This window comes from Salmo salar, chromosome 24, assembly GCF_965601325.2.
Source record: "Salmo salar chromosome 24, fSalSal1, whole genome shotgun sequence".
Lineage (NCBI taxonomy): Eukaryota > Metazoa > Chordata > Actinopteri > Salmoniformes > Salmonidae > Salmo > Salmo salar.
Genome location: NC_138314.1, coordinates 11,325,389 through 11,348,150, shown reverse-complemented (window position 1 = coordinate 11,348,150; position 22,762 = coordinate 11,325,389). Strand labels below are relative to the sequence as shown.

At 42.2% G+C, this 22,762-nt stretch overlaps 1 protein-coding gene across 1 annotated transcript in view; it reads right to left on the bottom strand.

Annotated features, from left to right (window-relative positions):
* Window positions 1–22,762, bottom strand: part of zmat4a (zinc finger, matrin-type 4a) — a 154,956-nt gene that overhangs the window by 16,114 nt on the left and 116,080 nt on the right. Inside the window, exon 6 of the mRNA XM_014170990.3 lies at window positions 4,098–4,194. Within this exon, the coding sequence (XP_014026465.1) occupies window positions 4,098–4,194 (97 nt within the window). The remainder of the gene's footprint in view (window positions 1–4,097; window positions 4,195–22,762) is intronic.

The window sequence follows — 22,762 nt, the reverse complement described above, 5'->3', positions numbered from 1 at the left end:
CATTTCCTGATGTGAACCATGGCTCGAACAAAAGAGATCTCAGAAGACCTAAGATTAAGAATTGTTGACTTGCAAAAAGCTGGAAAGGGTTACAAAAGTATCTCTAAAAGCGTTGATGTTGATCAGTCCACAGTAAGACAAATTGTCTATAAATGGAGAAAGTTCAGCACTGTTGCTACTCTCCCTAGGAGTGGCCGTCCTGAAAAGATGACTGAACTAGCACAGTGCAGAATGCTCAATGAGGTTAAGAAGAATCGAAGAGTGTCAGCTAAAGACTTCTAGAACATGCAAACATCTCTGTTGAGTCTACGATACGTAAAACACTAAACAAGAATGGTGTTCATGGGAGTACACAACGGAAGAAGCCACTGCTGTCCAAAAAAAACATTGCTGCACGTCTGAAGTTCGCAAAAGAGCACCTGGATGTTCCACAGCTTCTGGCAAAATATTCTGTGGACAGATTACACTAAAGTTGAGTTGTTTGGAAGGAACTCACAACACTACGTGTGGAGAAAAAAGGCACAGCACATCAACATCAAAACCTCATCCCAACTGTAAAGTATGGTGGAGGGAGCCTCATGGTTTGGAGCTGCTTTGCTGCTTCAGTGCCTGGACAGATTGCTATCATCGACGGAAAAATGAATTCCCAAGTTTATCAAGACATTTTGCAGGAGAATGTTAGGCGATCTCTCTGCCAATTGAAGCTGAACAGAAGTTGGGTGATGCAACAGGGCAACGACCCAAAACACATAAGTAAATCAACAACAGAATCACTTCAACAGAAGACAATACGCCTTCTGGAGTGGCCCAATCAGAGTTCTAACCTCAACCGGTTTTAAAATTCTGTGGCATGACCTTGAGAGCGGTTCACACCAGATATCCTAAGAATATTGCTGAACTGAAACAGTTTTTTAAAGATGAATGGTCCAGAATTCCTCCTGTACGTTGTGCAGGTCTGATCCTCAACTACAGAAAACATTTGGTTGAGTTTATTGCTGCCAAAGGAGAGTCAACCAGTTATTAACAAGGGTTCACATACTTTCCCCACTCTACACTGTGAATGTTTACACGGTGTGTTCAATAAAGACATGAAAACGTATAATTGTTTGTGTGTTATTAGTTTTAGCAGACTGTTTGCCTATTTTATGACCAATTTATGCAGAAATCCAGGTTATTCCAAATGGTTCACATACTTTTTCTTGCCACTGTATATACTAGGTGGTGTAAGAGGAAAGCCCAAAGAATTGGCAAAGACTGCAGTCACCCAAGTCATAGACTGTTCTCTGTGCTACTGTGTGGCAAGCGTTACCGGAGCGCCAAGTCTAGGGCCAAAAGGCTCCTTAACAGCTTCTACCCCTAAGCCATAACACTGCTGAACTATTAATCAAATGGCCACCCAGACTATTTACATTGACAACCCCCCCCCCCCCCCCCCCGTACCCCCTGTATATAGCCTCATTATTGTTATTTTTATTATTTTTTACTTTACTTTATTTGGTAAATATTTTGTTAACTCTTTCTTGAACTGCATTGTTGGTTAAGGGCTTGTAAGTAAGCATTTCACGGTAAGGTCTACACCTGTTGTATTCGGCACATGTGACAAATAAAGTTTGATTTGATTTGACAGATTTCCACCGGTCTAATGTCCAATGTTCATGTTTCTTGGCCCAAGCAAGTCTCTTATTATTGGTGTCCTTTAGTAGTGGTTTCTTTGCAGCAATTCGACCATGAAGGCCTGATTCACACAGTCTCCTCTGAACAGTTGATGTTGAGACGTGTCTGTGACTTGAAATCTGTGAAGCATTTATTTGGGCTGCAACTTCTGAGGCTGGTAACGCTAATAAACGTATCCTCTGCAGCAGAGGTAACTCTGGGTCTTCCAGTTTCGTCATAGCACTTGATGATTTTTGTGACTGCACTTGAAGAAACGTTAAAAGTTATTGAAATGTTCCACAATGACTGACCTTCATGTCTTAAAGTAATGATGGACAGTAATTTCTCTTTGAGCTGTTCTTGCCATAATATGGTATTTTACCAAATAGGGCTATCTTATGAATACCACCCCTACCTTGTCACAACACAACTGATTGGCTCAAGCTCATTAAGAAGGAAAGAAATTCTACAAATTAACTTTTAACAAGGCACACCTGTTAATTGAAATGCATTCGAGGTGACTAAATCATGAAGCTGGTTGAGAGAATGCCAAGCGTGTGCAAAACTGTCATCAAGGCAAAGAGTGGCTACTTTGAAGAATCTCAAATATCAAATATACTGCTCAAAAAAATAAAGGGAACACTTAAACAACACATTCTAGATCTGAATGAAAGAAATAATCTTATTAAATACTTTTTTCTTTACATAGTTGAATGTGCTGACAACAAAATCACACAAAAATAATCAATGGAAATCCAATTTATCAACCCATGGAGGTCTGGATTTGGAGTCACACTCAAAATTAAAGTGGAAAACCACACTACAGGCTGATCCAACTTTGATGTAATGTCCTTAAAACAAGTCAAAATGAGGCTCAGTAGTGTGTGTGGCCTCCACGTGCCTGTATGACCTCCCTACAACGCCTGGGCATGCTCCTGATGAGGTGGCGGATGGTCTCCTGAGGGATCTCCTCCCAGACCTGGACTAAAGCATCCACCAACTCCTGGACAGTCTGTGGTGCAACGTGGCATTGGTGGATGGAGCGAGACATGATGTCCCAGATGTGCTCAATTGGATTCAGGCCTGGGAAACGGGCGGGCCAGTCCATAGCATCAATGCCTTCCTCTTGCAGGAACTGCTGACACACTCCAGCCACATGAGGTCTAGCATTGTCTTGCATTAGGAGGAACCCAGGGCCAACCGCAACAGCATATGGTCTCACAAGGGGTCTGAGGATCTCATCTCGGTACCTAATGGCAGTCAGGCTACCTCTGGCGAGCACATGGAGGGCTGTGCGGCCCCCCAAAGAAATACCACCCCACACCATGACTGACCCACCACCAAACCGGTCATGCTGGAAGATGTTGCAGGCAGCAGAACGTTCTCCACGGCGTCTCCAGACTCTGTCACGTCTGTCACGTGCTCAGTGTGAACCTGCTTTCATCTGTGAAGAGCACAGGGCGCCAGTGGTGAATTTGCCAATCTTGGTGTTCTCTGGCAAATGCCAAACGTCCTGCACGGTGTTGGGCTGTAAGCACAACCCCCACCTGTGGACGTCGGGCCCTCATACTACCCTCATGGAGTCTGTTTCTGACCGTTTGAGCAGACACATGCACATTTGTGGCCTGCTGGAGGTCATTTTGCAGGGCTCTGGCAGTGCTTCTCCTGCTCCTCCTTGCACAAAGGCGGAGGTAGCGGTCCTGCTGCTGGGTTGTTGCCCTCCTACGGCCTCCTCCACGTCTCCTGATGTACTGGCCTGTCTCCTGGTAGCGCCTCCATGCTCTGGACACTACGCTGACAGACACAGCAAACCTTCTTGTCACAGCTCGCATTGATGTGCCATCCTGGAAAAGCTGCACTACCTGAGCCACTTGTGTGGGTTGTAGACTCCGTCTCATGCTACCACTAGAGTGAAAGCACCGCCAGCATTCAAAAGTGACCAAAACATCAGCCAGGAAGCATAGGAACTGAGAAGTGGTCTGTGGTCCCCACCTGCAGAACCACTCCTTTATTGGGGGTGTCTTGCTAATTGCCTATAATTTCCACCTGTTGTCTATTCCATTTGCACAACAGCATGTGAAATGTATTGTCAATCAGTGTTGCTTCCTAAGTGGACAGTTTGATTTCACAGAAGTGTGATTGACTTGGAGTTACATTGTGTTGTTTAAGTGTTCACTTTATTTTTTTGAGCAGTGTATATTTGGATTTGTTTAACACTTTTTTGGTTAGTACATGATTCATATGTGTTGTTTCATAGTTTTGATGTCTTCACTATTATTCTACAATGTAGAAAATAGTAAGAAATAAAGAAAACCCCTTTAATGAGTAGGCGTGTCCAAACTTTTCACTGGTGCTGCACATTGCTGGCCACTCATCATCAGACAAGGAGAATACACAGTGTGAAATCTTCTGTTTAGCTGCAGTACACAGAGTAGAAAACTCACTTGTTTTGGTGCTTTGAGCCCTGCAGATGTGCATGGTACTGTGCCACAGAGTTGAGTGTGACACTGCAGACTTCACAGGTATAGCTACGTTTCAGACCTGGAATTAAAAACACACAAACACAGATACACTGTATTAATAAACATATATAAACATATTTCTCAAATGCTCTTTTGTTTTTAGCAGGATTAGACAGGTGCCATGTATTAGCTAACTACTTGTTTAATTTGAATTGATTGTACTTTGTAACTATGGAACCATGTTCAGGTACATGTACGTGCCATGTCCCACCACAAATGCTATTAATGATGTATACATTAACTATTCTATCTCACAGGAGACAGTCCTTTAAGGAATCAATAGTTCTATTGAAAAGACCTGGGCCCTCATTTATAAAAGTTGGGTACATTTTAAACTAAGTATCTGTGTGCGCCATTTCTGAAAAGACTGCACATGCACACAAATATTGAAATGCATAAACTTGGCGCACGCCATACATAAGCATGTTTCCTGTTAATAAATCACACCTGTCGTAAAACTGCACGCGTGAACAATCATTATGACTCCGCCTGAATAACGCCCATTATTCTCCTTTTATGTTGACATTAACACCCTTATTTCCTGTATACTTTGGAAGTGTTGGAAAAGGCCTAGACAGAATCTAAACGAAATAGCAATCGCAAACTTGATCAAATGTCTTTGCTAATTATTGTGGACCTTTAAACAGATTGTTGTGAATTCAAACCTAAATATGCTGCAGATTTCCCCAAACCTAAATATGCTGCACTGCCCGCGAATTCGGAAACATTGTCCACTCTGGAAAAAAAGTAAAAATACAGTAGGCCTGTCCACTGAGTATACAAAACATTAGGAACACCTGCTCTTTCCATGATAGACTCATCAGGTGAATCCAGGTGAAAGCTATGATACAATTAGGAAAGTGTTCCTTATGTTTGTACACTCAGTGTATACTTACAGTGGTAGCCTATGCACATCCATGAAAGAGGTACATTTTCTGTTCACCTGTTAAATTCTACTCTATGTTATAAGCCTGCACTCCCTTTTGGATGCATAGAGCAAAAACTTGAAATTATATTAGCCTATCTAATAGGCACAATTCAATGAAAGATACGCATGATTGTTGTATAGCTACTTAGGGGAATATGAACTCATCATGGCCAGAAAAGGTGAGGAATTTATACTGCGATGGTTATGATATTTGTAATAGGTTCATGAATTTAATATTGTCTACTTACAGTATTCAGACGTAGCCTACAAACGTCAATGGAAAAGATGAACCATCTGTTCTACCGTTAAACTGCGCTTCGGATCAGATTGCATAGAGCAAAATACTTGAAATAGCTTATCTTACTATTTACTACCTATTGAAGTGGGCCCAATAAAATGGGAGATGGGACGAATGTTAACCTATCCTAATTTGTTGTAGGCCTATTGTTTATTTCAGGAGTATGAAACCATCACAGCCAGAAAAGGTGAGGAATTTATTCTGCAATGATCATGGAAATGAAAGACATTTTTTATTATTTTTTTTACTTTTACCCCTTTTTTCGTGATATCCAGTTGGTAGTTGCAGTCTTGTCCCATCACTGCATCTCCCCTACGGACTCAGGAGAGGCGATGGTCGATAGCCATGCCTCCTCCAAAACATAACCCTGCCAAGCCACACTGCTCTCTTAACCTGGAAGCCAGCCGCACCAATGTGTCAGAGGAAACACAGTCCAGCTGGCGACCGAAGTCAGCATGCATGCACCCGGCCCGCCACAAGGAGTCACTAGAGCACAATGAAATCCCGGCAGGCCAAACCCTTTCCCTAACCCGGACAATTGTGCGCTGCCTCATGGGTCTGCCAGTCACGTCCGGCTGTGATACCACCTGGGATTGAACCCGGGTCTGTAGTGATGCCTCAAGCACTGCAATGCAGTGGCTTAGACCGCTGCGCCACACAGGAGATGCCTATTTCTATTTTATTTTCGAATGCAAAGATAAAATAGATAGATTTTCACTCTTCTCACTACTGGCAAATGATTGCATCTTGTTATTATATTAAGCTACCAGATATTTTGTTATGAATAAGTGTCATCATATATTCCCCATTTGCACAAGGCTACTAGGCTACTAGCCTTCTTTCAATGCAATACCTCAACCTCTAAAATTTGAGGGAGGATAAGCACTTCTCACGTAAAGTTACCTCTTTATAAACGCCAGCTTTTGCGTGAAAACTGGTGTACGCATGTTTTGGGGCATATTTTGTGCATGTGCAATGTTTATAAATGAGGCCCCTGGTCAGCATGCTTTCACAGTGCTGTCAATAAAAATATTAGAGAGCTCGAAGGGATGATATAAGACTAACAGCAGCTTCTATTTCCTCTATACTATGGGTTCCCAAACCTTTTCACTCGGGGCCCCTTCCAGCATTGGGGAACATGTGATATTTGAGTGACAAAAAAATGACAACAATAACACAATATCTATGGACATAAGAAAAAAACGTTAGCTGACAAATAGCTCTCTAAGGTATGCAATGACTAACATGACAAGAGGAACTGATGACGCACTAAATTGCATTCCTTTTGCATTCTACTATTAAAACTTTCAAGAGTAAGTTTAAAGCCGGACTGAGTTCCTTAAAAAGTGTGCCTCACTGTTTGGGAACTACTGCTCTATAGAGCTGCCTGTTGGAGACACTAGGAATGCATCTCAAATGCCACCCTTTTCCTTACATACTGCCCTATGGTCAGAAGCAGTGCACTAAATAGGGAATAGGATGCCATTGGAGATGCAACCCTAGGGTCAGTGCTCAGTGCTTGTCAAGCTACGCCTGATCGACTTCACTAATGACTGTTCCTGGTGTGGGGGAAGTGGAAAGAATCAATTAAAGACATGCCCACACTGAAATGTCACACATTTAGTATTGATCACAATTAAATTACATTGAAATTATAACATCCATTACTGAGGTTTTTGAAGATGGACACACCTTAGCTCTAATTAGACAGAGCTCTGCTTTGAGTGAAATGTAAGCTGTTGATTGTATTTCGTTATTACGTACCATTGCTTTGGGTGTAAAACCCGAGGCTAACTAGCTCACTCCAAGATTCAACTAAGATCTGAACGAGACGATCACTTTATTTCTCGCCCCGTTTGATGTCTTCGGCGACAGTGGATCACCAAATCAGCAACTAACAGAGTGACAAACCATTTCTCCGTGGATCCATCCCAAATGGCATCGTATTCCCTACATAGTTATATAGCACTATAAAGGGAATTGGGTGCCATTTGGGACACATCCTATGTCTGTCTGTCTGATACAGTTGTTCAGCTGGTGCCCTGCTGTGACAGTGTAATGGCTGTCATGTTAAAACTAATGATACAGTGGCATGACAAATAGCCCAATCGCTTGCATCCTCTCTCTAAATTGAGTGAAATAGTTTGGAGGGCAAGAAAGGCCAAGGTAAGGATACATGTCCACACTAATGTCCCATCATTGAATCTAATTATCCAGTCTCTCCTCCGTTCTAAGGTCATATCCCCCACGTTGATGAGCTCTTAGAGAGAGAGAGAGAGAGAGAGAGAAAGAGAGAGAGAGAGAGAAAAAAAAAGAGAGAGAGAGGGAGGGAGAGAGAGAGGGGGAGCATGGCTCCCAGATCGTCTCAATATGTTATGTCAGACTGAACAAAGGTCAGCAGCAGAAACAAAGTACCCAGATTATTTGTAACATCATCCAGTACTATACATAGATGACACTGATGTTAAGTGCTTGTTGACTGTTAGCCCTGTCATAGCTAGATAGAAAAACCGCTGTTCTTATCCCATTTTAATGAAGTTCAGACAGACTGAGATGGGAGACAAGAATCTCTCTCTCTTTCTCTTTGTCTTTCGCTCTCTCTCTTTCTCTCTTTCTCTGCAATTTCTCCATCTGTTGTCAGCACCTCAGTAACCATGTGTCAGAGCGAAGACTGCCTTGCCTAAATTTAAATTTTGCAAGAGAGAGAGAGAGAGACAGAGAGAGAAGCTCCCCTGACACTCTCATGATTCTGACATTAAAGCGCTGCAGTGAGCGGCAGGCCTGTCGCTTGGGCTAAGGCACCGCGCGGCCTTTTGACAGGCCACATCTCAAACGCTTTTTGAAAAGGTGAAAGAATGTGCTGCAGCCCCAGGATCCATCAAGGCAATACAACCTGCAGCACCTCCCGTGGCGCCCCCGCCCTGCATGGGCAATGGAGCACCAATCTACCGCTGCTGGAGCGCTGTGCCTCTGCTGCTGCTGCTGCATTCACTCTCATCACTCTCATCCTTCCTGCATTCAGGGGCCTCTGCTCTTTGGTGAGTCATGAGAGAGCCATTTATTTCTGTTAAACTTGAAATTGACATTCCTAAAATGACAATAGAGTAACAGGTAGAAGAGCCAATTGAAAATGTTGCGCTATCTTCATCTAAATCTCACACATAGATCTTGGTTTCAACATCTAAGACACCTATGGAAGAGGATTCGTCCAGAGCCAACTAGGGATACAGTCAGATAACTACATGTCAGACACCTAGAAGATGTCACCATATCCATACAGTATACTGTATCACAGTTAGTTTACAGTAAATTCAATTCAGTGTCGTGATCACATCTGCCATGTTGTCCGGGTTCATCTCTCCCCTTCCCTAGTGTATTTCTAATGGTAATATCTTATGTAAATGCTCAATTGAGTCACTCTACTTCCTGATCCAGCCACAGCTTACGTTGTCTTAATTGCTAATTGAGAGATATTGTCCCGGCAACCAGAGAGAGTGATTGATCAACAGCATGATCATCTGCGTGGATTGTTTATGAACATAGAAAGGTGGTGAGGGTCCATGCTTCATGCTAAATTAACCACGAGCCATCTGCCCCACTCAGATGGTGCATCTCGTGCTCAGCGACAGCTACAGTACAGCTCTGACTGCAGCAAAGCACCCGAGAGCTGAAACAGCATATGCTTCCTCTGAAATATAAAAAAGGCAAGGGACACCGCTTAGATCACGCCAAATGGCCCAATAGTGCAAAACTACAGTCAGCTTCTTGGCTGTATCATATTTAATGGGTTTATAAAACTGAACTCGTAATGAAAAACATCCCTCACTTTTGTGATCGCGAGAAACCTGAAGAAACCTCAAACTAGTTGGCAAGGATTGTGTTAATGGATAAGGAAATGCTGAGAACAAAATATGTTCTGGGTTATATATACAATTAAAACTGAAAGCCTGCAGCAAAAAAATGCCTTACCAAACATGTCTTCAACAGGGAAATTCCAAATAATGTGTATAAAGCCTGCCTGTTGCTCTGAAAAAAAAAACATCTATCTAATTCACCCATCTTTAAACAATCCAAAGTGTTGAAATAAAATCCTTGTTAAAAGCAATCTTGTTCAGTGAATCATGTGGCAGATAAGATTGCAATCTCTCAAAAAACAGTACACCAAAACGATGGGAAATAAATTGAGTGTAAATGGGTGTCATTGTTATACTGATGGGTTTATGTAATCTCCCAGTCTCCCGGTTGTCTGCATATTGATTTGCCTCTCCTCCTCTGATGAAATATACGATAACTAGAACAAAGAACAGAGCTCCCTTCAACCTGTGCCCTCTTGGAGAGGAGCTTGACCATCTCTGTGTAATTTGCCAGTCTCTGAGCCTGCCATTAAGGCAGTAAATGGTAGTAATATATCTATTTTAGGGTCAGGAGGGAGTGGGAATGGAAGCACACAGACAAGAAGAATGGCTTGTGAATGGTGATTGCAGGGCCTCGGGAGGAAGCTGCTGAAGCTGTTAGAGAGGACGTGCCAATTTACATCTCCCAGACACATCCCTCCAATTAACAATGCTGGGATGGAGTCCAGAGAAACCCAATTTGTCTTCTAGCCGTGGCCTGATTGACAGGACTGGCTAGGGTGCAAATTAAACACTTTGGAGCGATATAGTCATATTCACTGATGCTATCATATCTAGGGTTGAGGCGGTCAAGAAATGTTGTCAGCCGGTGATTGTAAAGCAAATAACTGCCAGTCTCACTGTAATTGACTAATAATTAACATAAACACGTTTAGCCTCTCCTGGCTTCCCACATAGCCTACAAGCCACTGATGCAGACCTTTGGAACATCTACATTTTAAAAAGTATAATGAATCAATTTAATAAAAAAGTATAATAAATCAATTTTATATAGCCTACACCATCACAATAAATCCATTATTGATTTTTGTCTATTTCAGAAGAACAGAATAGCATACTCTGACATTATGTTAGGCCTTGATCTGGCTATGCCAAATAGCTGTGGGATACACTAGTTCATTTAGCAGATAAGATTTGCTTAGAATTCCGTGGGATTATTTTATATTAGTTTATAGTATGAAGAATACAATTGAACATAGCTGAATAAAATAGAAAGGATATTTTCTCCAACCGATTTCCGAGGGAGTGTGCACATGTAGCTATTCTGTGTTGAGTGATTAACAAAGAAACAGTTCCTCCTATACGCTTAACTTGTTATGGATAGGGGGCAGTATTTTCACGGCCGGATAAAAAACGTACCCGATTTAATCTGATTATTACTCCTGCCCAGAAACTAGAATATGCATATAAGTATTAGCTTTGGATAGAAAACACTCCAAAGTTTCTAAAACTGTTTGAATGGTGTCTGAGTATAACAGAACTCATTTGGCAGGCCAAAACCTGAGAAGATTCCAAACAGGAAGCGCCCTCTCTGACCATTTCTTGGCCTTCTTGATCATCTCTATCCAAAACAGGGGATCTCTGCTGTAATGTGACATTTTCTAATGCTCCCATAGTCTCTCAGAAGGCGCCAGAACGTTGATTGATGACTTTGCAGGCCATGGCTGAAAAACAGTAGCGCATTTGGTAAGTGGTCGATCTGAGAACAATGAGACTGGTGCGCACGTGCACGAGACGACTCCATGTTTTTATTTTCAGTCTTTGAACGAAAACGACTCCCGGTCGGAATATTATCGCTTTTTTACGAGAAAAATCGCATAAAAATTGATTTTAAACAGCGTTTGACATGCTTCGAAGTACGGTAATGGAATATTTTGAAATTCTTTGTCACAAAACGCGCCGGGCGCGTCACCCTTCTTTACCCTTCGGATAGTGTCTTGAACGCACAACAAAACGCCGCTATTTGGATATAACTATGGATTATTTGGAACCAAACCACCATTTGTTATTGAAGTAGAAGTCCTGGGAGTGCATTCTGATGAAGAACAGCAAAGGTAATCCAATTTTTCTTATAGTAAATCTGAGTTTGGTGAGTACCAAACTTGGTGGGTGTCAAAATAGCTAGCCATGATGGCCGGGCTATCTACTCAGAATATTGCAAAATGTGCTTTCACCGAAAAGCTATTTTAAAATCGGACACCGCAATTGCATAAAGGAGTTCTGTATCTATAATTCTTAAAATAATTGTTATGTTTTTTGTGAACGTTTATCGTGAGTAATTTAGTAAATTCACCGGAAGTGTTCGGTGGGAATGCTAGTTCATAACGTCACATGATAATGTAAAAAGCTGGTTTTTGATATAAATATGAACTTGATTGAACAAAACATGCATGTATTGTATAACATAATGTCCTAGGAGTGTCATCTGATGAAGATCATCAAAGGTTAGTGCTGCATTTAGCTGTGGTTTTGTTTTTTGTGACATTATATGCTAGCTTGAAAAATGGGTGTCTGATTATTTCTGTCTGGGTACTCTGCTGACATAATCTAATGTTTTGCTTTCGCTGTAAAGCCTTTTTGAAATCGGACAGTGTGGTTAGATAAAGGAGAGTCTTGTCTTTAAAATGGTGTAAAATAGTCATATGTTTGAAAAATTGAAGTTTTCGGATTTTCGAGGAGTTTGTATTTCGCGCTACACCTATCATTGGATATTGGAGCAGGTGTTCCACTAGCGGAATGTCTAGATGTAAGAGGTTAATTTAGTTATTTATGCAACTTTAGTTGTGATACAAATGTTGGGCTGTATGTTTAGATGTTTAATACATTCTAAGGCTGCATGATGCGACTCTAATGATGATTTGAAAAAAATTGCATGAAAGGAATGAGCTCTACTTTGTTTCTTGTACAGGCAGCACACACTTCATCAGTTTCTCACTCACAATTTGATAAGCACTTGATAATTTTCTCACCAGGCCTCGAATTTCCCCACGGCATCCCCCTTGTGTGGCCGTAGTGCCCTTGGGCTGAATATAATTATTATAATTCCCTTCTGCCGGCTGCCAATCGCCGTGGTCTGAGGCACTTCTCACTCACATCCCTCTCACATATATCTCAATTCTTATTAGCCAATGCCCGTCACATGATTGTGTCCTTCTCACAGGCATCTAAGCTCTAAAGTAGGCTACAAGTGAAGACAGACACATCAGGGACACAACTGTGCATGTCCGTCTTATCGAATGTCAATTAGGCTCTACACCGATTGTAAAGAGGATTAATTCTAAGATGTTATTTGGCCTCTTTAGGTGTGATACAAACCTTATTAAAACATATAGGCCTATGGGCTAGGCTACATGAGGTGTGCGACTATGATTAGAAAAATTCGAGAGACAAAAAGGCATGTGCTGTTTCATGCCTTACTGCACAAGCTGGGCATCATTCACAAGTGATAATACATCATTCACAAGTGATAATACATCATTCACAAGTGATAATATTGTCACCCATCAGACTATTTGTAATTTAATCTTGTCTTTATATATACTAAATTGACGCTGGGGGGGTCACACGGAGAAAATTTGTATTTTCCTTTCTTGGCCACAGAGGACTCTCACGGGGTGGTCGCGAGAGTGCTCAGGGAGGTGTTTAGGGGTTTCCGTTGGTGCTACTACGGTGGAGAGTCCAGACCAGGTCTCCACCATGCGCATTCCCCCTGAATATGCCGATTTGGCTCTCTCAATTACCACCTCATCGACGGGGCAATTGTGCGATAGATCTCCTGGTAGACGCTGCACTTCCCAGGAGTCACGTGTATCCCTCTCACAGGCGGAGACGGAGGCTATGGAAACATATGTCTCTGAATCCCTGCGTCAGGGGTACATTCGGTCCTCCACTTCACCTGTCTCCTCGAGTTTATTTTTTGTGAAGAAGAAGGAGGGAGGTCTGCGTCCGTGTATTGACTACCGGGGTCTTAATCAGATCACGGTGTGCTATAGTTACCCGCTACCGCTCATAGCCACAGCGATAGAGTCAATGCACGGGGCACGCTTCTTCACCAAACTAGATCTCAGGAGCGCTTACAATCTGGTGCGTATCCGAGAGGGTGACGAGTGGAAGACGTCTTTCAGTACCACCTCTGGGCACTATGAGTACCTCGTCATGCCGTACGGGTTGATGAATGCGCCATCAGTCTTCCAAACTTTTGTAGACTAGATTTTCAGGGACTTGCACGGGCAGGGTGTAGTGGTGTATATTGATGACATTCTGATATACTCCGCTACACGCGCCAAGCATGTGTACCTGGTGCGCAAAGTGCTTGGTCGCCTGTTGGAGCATGACCTGTACGTCAAGGCTGAGAAATGCCTGTTTTTCCAACAGTCCGTCTCCTTCCTAGGGTATCGCATTTCCACGTCAGGGGTGGAGATTATAGGTCGACCGATTAATCGGAATGGCCGATAAATTAGGGCCGATTTCAAGTTTTCATAACAATCGGTAATCGGTATTTTTGGCCACCGATTTGCCAATTTGAAAAACATTTTTTAAAATGTTTAAAAAAAAAAAAATGGTAACCTTTATTTAACTAGGCAAGTCAGTTAAAGAACACATCCTTATTTTCAATGACGGCCTAGGAACGGTGGGTTAACTGCCTTGTTCAGGGGCAGAACGACAGATTTTTACCTTGTCAGCTTGGGGATGCAACCTTACGTTAACTAGCCCAACGCTCTAACCACCTGCTTTACGTTGCCAAGGTAAGTTGCTAGCTAGCATTAAACTTATCTTATAAAAAAACAATCAATCAATCATAAACACTAGTTAACTACACATGGTTGATGATATTACAAGTTTATCTAGCCTGTCCTGCTTTGCATATAATCGATGTGGTGCGCATTCGCGAAAAAGGACTGTCTTTGCTCCGACGTGTACCTAACCATAAACATCAATGTCTTTCTTAAAATCAATACACAAGTATATATTTTTAAACCTGCATATTTAGTTAATATTGCCTGCTAACATGAATTTCTTTTAACTAGGGAAAATGTGTCACTTCTCTTGCAAACAGAGTCAGGGTATATGCAGCAGTTTGAGCCACCTGGCTTGTTGCGAACTGTGAAGACTATTTCTTCCTAACAAAGACAGAAGACTTCGCCAAACGGGGATGATTTAACAAAAGCGCATTTGCGAAAAAAAAGCACAATCGTTGCACGACTGTACCTAACCATAAACATCAATCAATTCTTAAAATCAATACACAGAAGTATATATTTTTAAACCTGCATATTTAGCTAAAAGAAATCCAGGTTAGCAGGCAATATTAACCAGGTGAAATTGTGTCAGTTCTCTTGCATTCGTTGCACGCAGAATCAGGGTATACAGAATCTGGCTCGTTGCGAACTAATTTGCAAGAATTTTACGGAACTATGAAATAACATTGTAGGTTGTGCGATGTAACAGGAATATTTAGACTTATGAATGCCACCCATTAGATAAAATACGGAACGGTTCCGTATGTCACTGAAAGAATGTTTTCGAGATGATAGTTTCCGGATTTGATCATATTAATGACCTAAGGTTTATTATATTATAGTTAAGTCTATGATTTGATATTTGATAGAGCAGTCTGACTGAGCAGTGGTAGGCAGCAGCAGGCTCGTAATAGTCAAAGGTATATGGTTTAGAGAGAAATATTCGACGCGTCATAATCCTGTCATAACTTGCGGCTGAACTTGAAAGGGGTTCCTTCGTTATTTTACCGTTCATGACTTCCATAGAGAATGTCTTGATCTACTCAAATAAGGTCTGCGTTTTGATATCCGTGTAAATCTCACTAGGTAACGTTTGTCAACATATTTTCACAAATCCACTCTACAAAAAAATCATTCATCACAGGTAACTTAACCTGTTGGGTCTAGGGGGCAGCATTTGCACGTCTGGATAAAAAAAAATGTACCCGATTTAATCTGGTTACTAATCCTACCCAGTAACTAGAATATGCATATACTTATTATATATGGATAGAAAACACTCTAAAGTTTCTAAAACTGTTTGAATGGTGTCTGTGAGTATAACAGAACTCATTTGGCAGGCAAAACCCTGAGACATTTTCTGACAGGAAGTGGATACCTGATGTGTTGTATTGACTTTAAACCTATCCCATTGAAAAACACAGGGGCTTAGGAATATTTTGGCACTTCCTATTGCTTCCACTAGATGTCACCAGCCTTTACAAAGTGTTTTGAGTCTTCTGGAGGGAGATCTGACCGAACAAGAGCCATGGAACGATGATGTCCCATTAGACACCTGGCGCGCGAGTTCATGTTGGGTACCCTCGTTCCAATACGTTATAAAAGAGTATGCATTCGTCCACCTTGAATATTATTCATGTTCTGGTTAAAAAAGGCCCTAATGATTTATGCTATACAACGTTTGACATGTTTGAACGAACGGAAATATATTTTTTCCCCTCGTTCATGACGAGAAGTCCGGCTGGCTTACATCATGTGCTAACGAGACAGAGATTTTTGGACATAAATGATGAGCTTTTTTGAACAAAACTACATTCGTTATGGACCTGTGATACCGGGAAGTGACATCTGATGAAGAGAATCAAAGGTAATGGATTATTTACATAGTATTTTCGATTTTAGATCTCCCCAACATGACGTCTAGTCTGTATCGCAAAGCGTATTTTTCTGGGCGCAGTGCTCAGATTATTGCAAAGTGTGATTTCCCAGTAAGGTTATTTTTAAATCTGGCAAGTTGATTGAGTTCAAGAGATGTAAATCTATAATTCTTTAAATGACAATATAATATTTTACCAATGTTTTCTAATTTTAATTATTTAATTTGTGACGCTGACTTGACTGCCGGTTATTGGAGGGAAACGATTTCCTCAACATCAATGCCATAGTAAAACGCTGTTTTTGGATATAAATATGAACTTGATAGAACTAAAAATGCATGCATTGTCTAACATAATGTCCTAGGAGTGTCATCTGATGGAGATTGTAAAAGGTTAGTGCATCATTTTAGCTGGTTTTATGGTTTTGGTGACCCTGTCTTTGACTTGACAAAACATTACACACAACTCTTGTAAATGTACTGTCCTAACATACTCTAAATTTATGCTTTCGCCGTAAAACCTTTTTGAAATCGTAAAACGTGGTTAGATTAAGGAGATGTTTATCTTTCAAATGGTGTAAAATAGTTGTATTTTTGAAAAATTTGAATTTTGACATTTATTTGGATTCAAATTTGCCGCTCTTGAAATGCACCTGCTGTTGATGGAGTGCACCACGGGTGGCACGCTAGCGTCCCACCTAGCCCCAAGAGGTTAAACTCTATTTTTATTATTCAGTTGAGAGTATTTGTCTCCTAAGCAGACTCTTCAGTATCGTTTGTAAGTCGCTCTGGATAAGAGCGTCTGCTAAATGACTAAAATGTAAAAATGTAAAAAATGTTGTCACTTCAGAGCTGTGTGTGTGTGTGTGTGTGTGTGTGTGTGTGTGTGTGTGTGTATACATATAAAAAAATCATAATAATAATCAGCCGATTAAGTGGTATCGGCTTTTTTGGCCCTCCAATAATCGGTATCGACGTTGAAAAAAATCATAATCGGTCGACCTCTAGTGGAGATGGAGAGTGACCGCATTGCAGCCGTGCATAATTGGCCGACTCCCACCACGGTTAAGGAGGTGCAGCGATTCTTAGGGTTTGCCAACTACTACCGGTTTTGGTCAGGTAGCGGCTCCCATTACTTCACTGCTGAAGGGGGGTCCGGTGCGCTTGTAGTGGACAGCTGAGGCGGAGCGAAACTATGACGTGGGGGACCGGGAGTTGTAGGCTGTCGTCAAGGCCCTGAAGGCGTGGAGACATTGGCTTGAGGGGGCTAGACACACTTTTCTCATCTGGACTGACCACCGCAATCTGGAGTAATCTGGAGACTGAACCCTCGCCAGGCAAGGTGGGCCATGTTTTTCACCCGATTTGTGTTCATCCTTTCTTACAGACCAGGCTCCCAGAACATTAAGGCAGACGCATTGTCCCGGCTGTATGACACAGAGGAGCGGCCCATGGATCCCACTCGCGTACTTCCCGCCTCTTGTTTGGTGGCGCCGGTAGTGTGGGAGTTGGACGCGGACATTGAGCGGGCGTCACGTGCAGAGCCCGCTCCCCATCAGTGTCCAGCTGGGCGTCTGTACGTTCCGTCTGCTGTCCGCGATCGGCTGATCTATTGGGCCCACAAGTCACCCTCCTCTGGTTATCTTGGGATCGGTCGGAGGGTGCGCTGTCTTAGTGGGAAGTACTGGTGGCCCACTTTAGCTATGGACGTGAGGGTTTATGTTTCCTCCTGCTCGGTGTGCGCCCAGTGCAAGGCTCCTAGACACCTGCCCAGAGGTCGGTGGATTTCCTAACCGATCTTCCACCTTCACAGGGTAACACCACGATCCTGGTCGTTGTGGATTGTTTTTCTAAGTCCTGTCGTCTCCTCCCTTTGCCCCGGTCTCCCTACAGCCCTACAAACTGCGGAGGCCCTGTTTACACATGTCTTCCGGCACTACGGGTTGCCTGAGGATATAGTGTCTGATCGGGGTCCCCAGTTCACGTCAAGGGTCTGGAAGGCGTTCATGGAACGTCTGGGGGTCTCGGTCAGCCTTACCTCAGGTTTTTACCCCGAGAGTAAATGGGCAGGTGGAGAGAGTTAACCAGGATGTGGGTAGGTTTCTGAGGTCTTATTGCCAGGACCGGCCGGGGGAGTGGGCGGCGTTCGTGCCCTGGGCAGAGATGGCCCAGAACTCGCTCCGCCACTCCTCCACTAACCTTTCTCCCTTTCAATGTGTATTGGGGTATCAGCCGGTTCTGGCTCCTTGGCATCAGAGTCCGACCGAGGCTCCTGCGGTGGACGACTGGTTCCGGCGTGCGGAAGAAACATGGGATGCCGGCCATGTCCACCTTCAGCGCGCCGTACTACGCCAGAAAGTTGGCGCAGACCATCACCGCAGTGAGTCCCCGGTATTCGCACCGGGGGACAGGGTCTGGCTCTCGACCCGAAACCTGCCCCTCCGCCTGCCCTGACGAAAGCTGGGTCCGCGGTTTGTGGGGCCATTTGTGGCGCCAGTCCTGAGGAGAGTGAACGAGGTATGTTACAGGTGAACGAGGTATGTTACAGGTGACAGCTTCCCCCCGATTACAGGTGACAGCTTCCCCCCGATTTCCCTCATTAAAATGCAAATCAATTTATAACATTTTTGACATGCGTTTTTCTGTATTTTTTTGTTGTTATTCTGTCTCTCACTGTTCAAATAAACCTACCATTAAAATTATAGACAGATCATTTCTTTGTCAGTGGGCAAACGTACAAAATCAGCAGGGGATCAAATACTTTTTTCCTTCACTGTATGCACTTAAATAGAGAATGGAGGACACATTTTCCTTGGTTCATTTTCATGCCTGCCAGGTAGGCTATACTCCTGTCGTAAAGCGAAGTAATGTGCTTAATATTAGGAAAGTTGAGAAATAAATATAGTAGGCCTAGCCTTTAGAAAGCTGATGGGATCCTCTCGTTTTAATAGAGCCCATCAAAACTCTGTTTTCTCACGCAATTGCGTAGCCTTTCGAAATGTTGCACAACATGAGCTCATGTGCTCTCATGAAGTGTTTTATTTGATTTTCGATGACATTTACATTGATGTCAGAGTGATTAGAGGGACAATAGAGTGCTGAGTACCAGGCAGTTAGCAAGTTTGGTAGGCTACTAATCAGCAGCATCAGAGCTTGGAGAAGCCTAGTTACCATGACGTGGAATTTGACTGCAGTCATGACTCGTGACCACCGGTGTGGCGGTAATATGGTCACCGTAACAGCCCTAATGATATCAGATTGCATTAGATCTGCATGCAGCTGCTTGGACGTGGGATCTGGAGGGACTTGATTGAATAACATGATGAGAGGACGAGAGATGGCATGACAGCAGTGGTTATCTCAGGATGATGGGAGAGAATGTGCTTTAGTCTTTATTCTTCATTTGGATCCCCATTAGCTGATGCCATGATGACAGCTAGTCTTCCTGGGGTCCAACTCGTTCTTAACTTCACGTGCTCAATGAAAGTTTGCTAGAAGCCATTTGCAGTGTGTGCTCTGTTAGGATATGTTGCTTGTTAAAGATCATTCAAAAAGGCACTCGTACATCTGAACCATATTTGTTCCAGGTGCATAATAACAAGTGAATAACAAGAAAGAAAAGAGAAACCTGCACACTGCTCTTCCTAGTATTACTGTTCTTTATTAAGCTATTCGTATTGGCCGCAAGGCCTTCGTCAGAGATTTGGTTTGAGTGTTTGTAATTTTCACCCATACGTAGACATTGTTCCACCCACATCCATTCAGTGCATCAAATAGGGTTAGAGTCAAGGAAAATAAAAATGTGTTAACAAATATAACAATGTTCATTTAAAAAAATATTCAAATAAAGTGAGTAAAACGTATTAAACAAGTCTGTAAAACCACAATGAGGATATCAACCTACAGTAGCAAGTACATTTTCATAAATCATTGTGTACAGTGCAGGATAAAAACGTCATCAACAAAAAAAAATCTGTATTTTTCCATATATAGACACCAGTGGAGTATGCTGGGCGGAGGTCAGCTTATGATAATGGCTGGAATGGAGTGAATGGAATGGTATCAAATCAAATCAAATTGTATTTGTCACATGCTCCAAATTCAACAGGTGTAGACCTTACAATGAACTGCTTACAAGCCCTTAACCAACAATGCAGTTTTAAGAAAATACAATTGAAGTCGGAAGTTTATATGCACTTAGGTTGGCGTAATTAAAACTCGTTTTTCAACCACTCCACAAATGTCTTGTTAACAAACTATAGTTTTGGCAAGTCGGTTAGGACATCTACTTTATGCATGACACAAGTCATTTTTCCAACAATTGTTTACAGACAGATTATTTCACTTATAATTCACTGTATCACAATTCCAGTGGGTCAGAAGTTTACATACACTGAGTTGACTGTGCCTTTAAACAGCTTGGAAAATTCCAGAAAATGATGTCATGGATTTAGAAGCTTCTGATCGGCTAATTGACATCATTTGAGTCAATTGGAGGTGTACCTGTGGATGTATTTCAAGGCCTATCTTCAAACTCAGTGCCTCTTTTCTTGACATCATGGGAAAATCAAAAGAAATCAACCAAGACCTCAGAAAGAAAATTGTAGACCTCCACAAGTTTGGTTCATCCTTGGGAGCAATTTCCAAACGCCTGAAGGTATCACGTTTATCTGTACAAATAATAGTACGCAAGTATAAACACCATGGGATCACGCAGCCGTCATACCGCTCAGGAAGGAGACACGTTCTGTCTCCTAGAGATGAACGTACTTTGGTGCGAAAAGTGCAAATCAATCCCAGTACAACAGCGAAGGACCTTGTGAAGATGCTGGAGGAAACAGGTACAAAAGTATCTATATCCACAGTAAAACAAGTCCTATATCGACATAACCTGAAAGGCCGCTCAGCAAAGAAGAAGCCACTGCTCCAAAACCGCCATAAAAAAGCCAGACTACGGTTTGCAACTGGACATGGGGACAAAGAGCGTACTTTTTGGAGAAATGTCCTCTGGTCTGATGAAACTGTTTGGCCATAATGACCATTGTTATGTTTGTAGGAAAAAGGGGGAGGCTTGCAAGCCGAAGAACACCATCCCAACCGTGAAGCACGGGGGTGGCAGCATCATGTTGTGGGGGTGCTTTGCTGCAGGAGGGGCTGGTGCACTTCACAAAATAGATGGCATCATGAGGTAGGAAAATGATGTGGATATATTGAAGCAACATCTCAAGACATCAGTCAGGAAGTTAAAGCTTGGTCGCAAATGGGTCTTCCAAATGGACAATGACCCCAAGCATACTTCCAAAGTTGTGGCAAAATGGCTTAAGGACAACAAAGTCAAGGTATTGGAGTGGCCATCACAAAGCCCTGACCTCAATCCTATAGAACATTTGTGGGCAGAACTGAAAAAGCGTGTGCAAGCAAGGAGGCCTACAAATCTGATTCAGTTACACCAGCTCTGTCAGAAGGAATGGGCCAAAATTCACAACTTATTGTGGGAAGCTTGTGGAATACTAATAGAGTGTATGTAAACTTCTAACCCACTAGGAATGTGATGAAAGAAATAAAAGCTGAATTCTTAAAGCACATTCTTAAAATAAAGTGGTGTTCCTAATTGACCTAAGACAGTGAATTCTTACTAGGACTAAATGTCAGGAATTGCGAAAAACTGAGTTTAAATGTATTTGGCTAAGGTGTATGTAAACTTCCGACTTCAACTGTAGGTAGAAATTACAAACACTCAAACCAAAGCTCTGAAGAAGGCCTTGAGGCCGATCCGTAAAGCTTAATAAAGAACTTTAATTCTAGGAACAGCAGTGTGCAGGTTTGTCTTTAAAAAAATAAATATTAAAAACATAACAAACTTCAAGTACAAATGAATCAAGTGAGTGCTGGCCCCTATTTTTCATTTTGATGAGTATTGGTTCTATGACAGACAAAGCTAATGGCCCAGAATCACCATGATAAACCAGTCCAGTCCTCCTTTCTGCTCAGTAAGCAGTTCTGTTATAGACTAAGCAAACGAGACATAGAGAAGATTAAATCTCCTTACACAGTGTTAGTTACAACAAAATGGTCTGGGTTGCAGTGCAGTCTCAGGATGTGTCTGAAATAGTACCCCTATTCCCTATATAGTGCACTACTTGTATGGGCCCTGTTCAAAAGTGGTGCACTAAATAGGGAATAGGGTGCCATTTGGGACAAACACAGACTCAGTGACATGATGAGTGTGGATGGAGAAAAAAAGATAGAAGATAAAAGCAAGAGCAATTCTATGTGTGTCATCAGTCCACAGCGTTAGCAAGCTTACACTGAGGAAGCCCCCAGGAGAACTGCCATTATCTGCCTGTGCACTGGAAAGAAGAAAATGGCACACTCTCCTCTTCTCGCTTTCTCTTGTTATAAATGACTGCAGTGCTCCAGTCTAGATAGAACAATGTCTCTCAGACTCAGTCAGTGGTCCAACACTTCGGGCACAGAATCTCACAGCAACAAACAGTATTATATTCAGATTGAATGTAGCTAATGCACCTCCTCCATAACCCAAAGCTATTTAAACATTTTAGATGATAATAGTAAGAATGATCAGAAAGAAGTAGTTATTTCTTAGAAGGAAAATAATAACTTAAATATATACAATATATATTTATGTTTTAGATTATAATAATAACAATAAGAAAAGTTGTTGCTCTTTTACCAGGAAAACCTGTTCTGGAATGCGATTCGCACCATTCATCCTCTTCTGTATCTTCCAAAAATGACTTCATAAAGAAAAAGAGCACCACGGGCATTCCCTAAAATAGACTGCAGGAATTCAGGGGGAAAGTTGCCTATT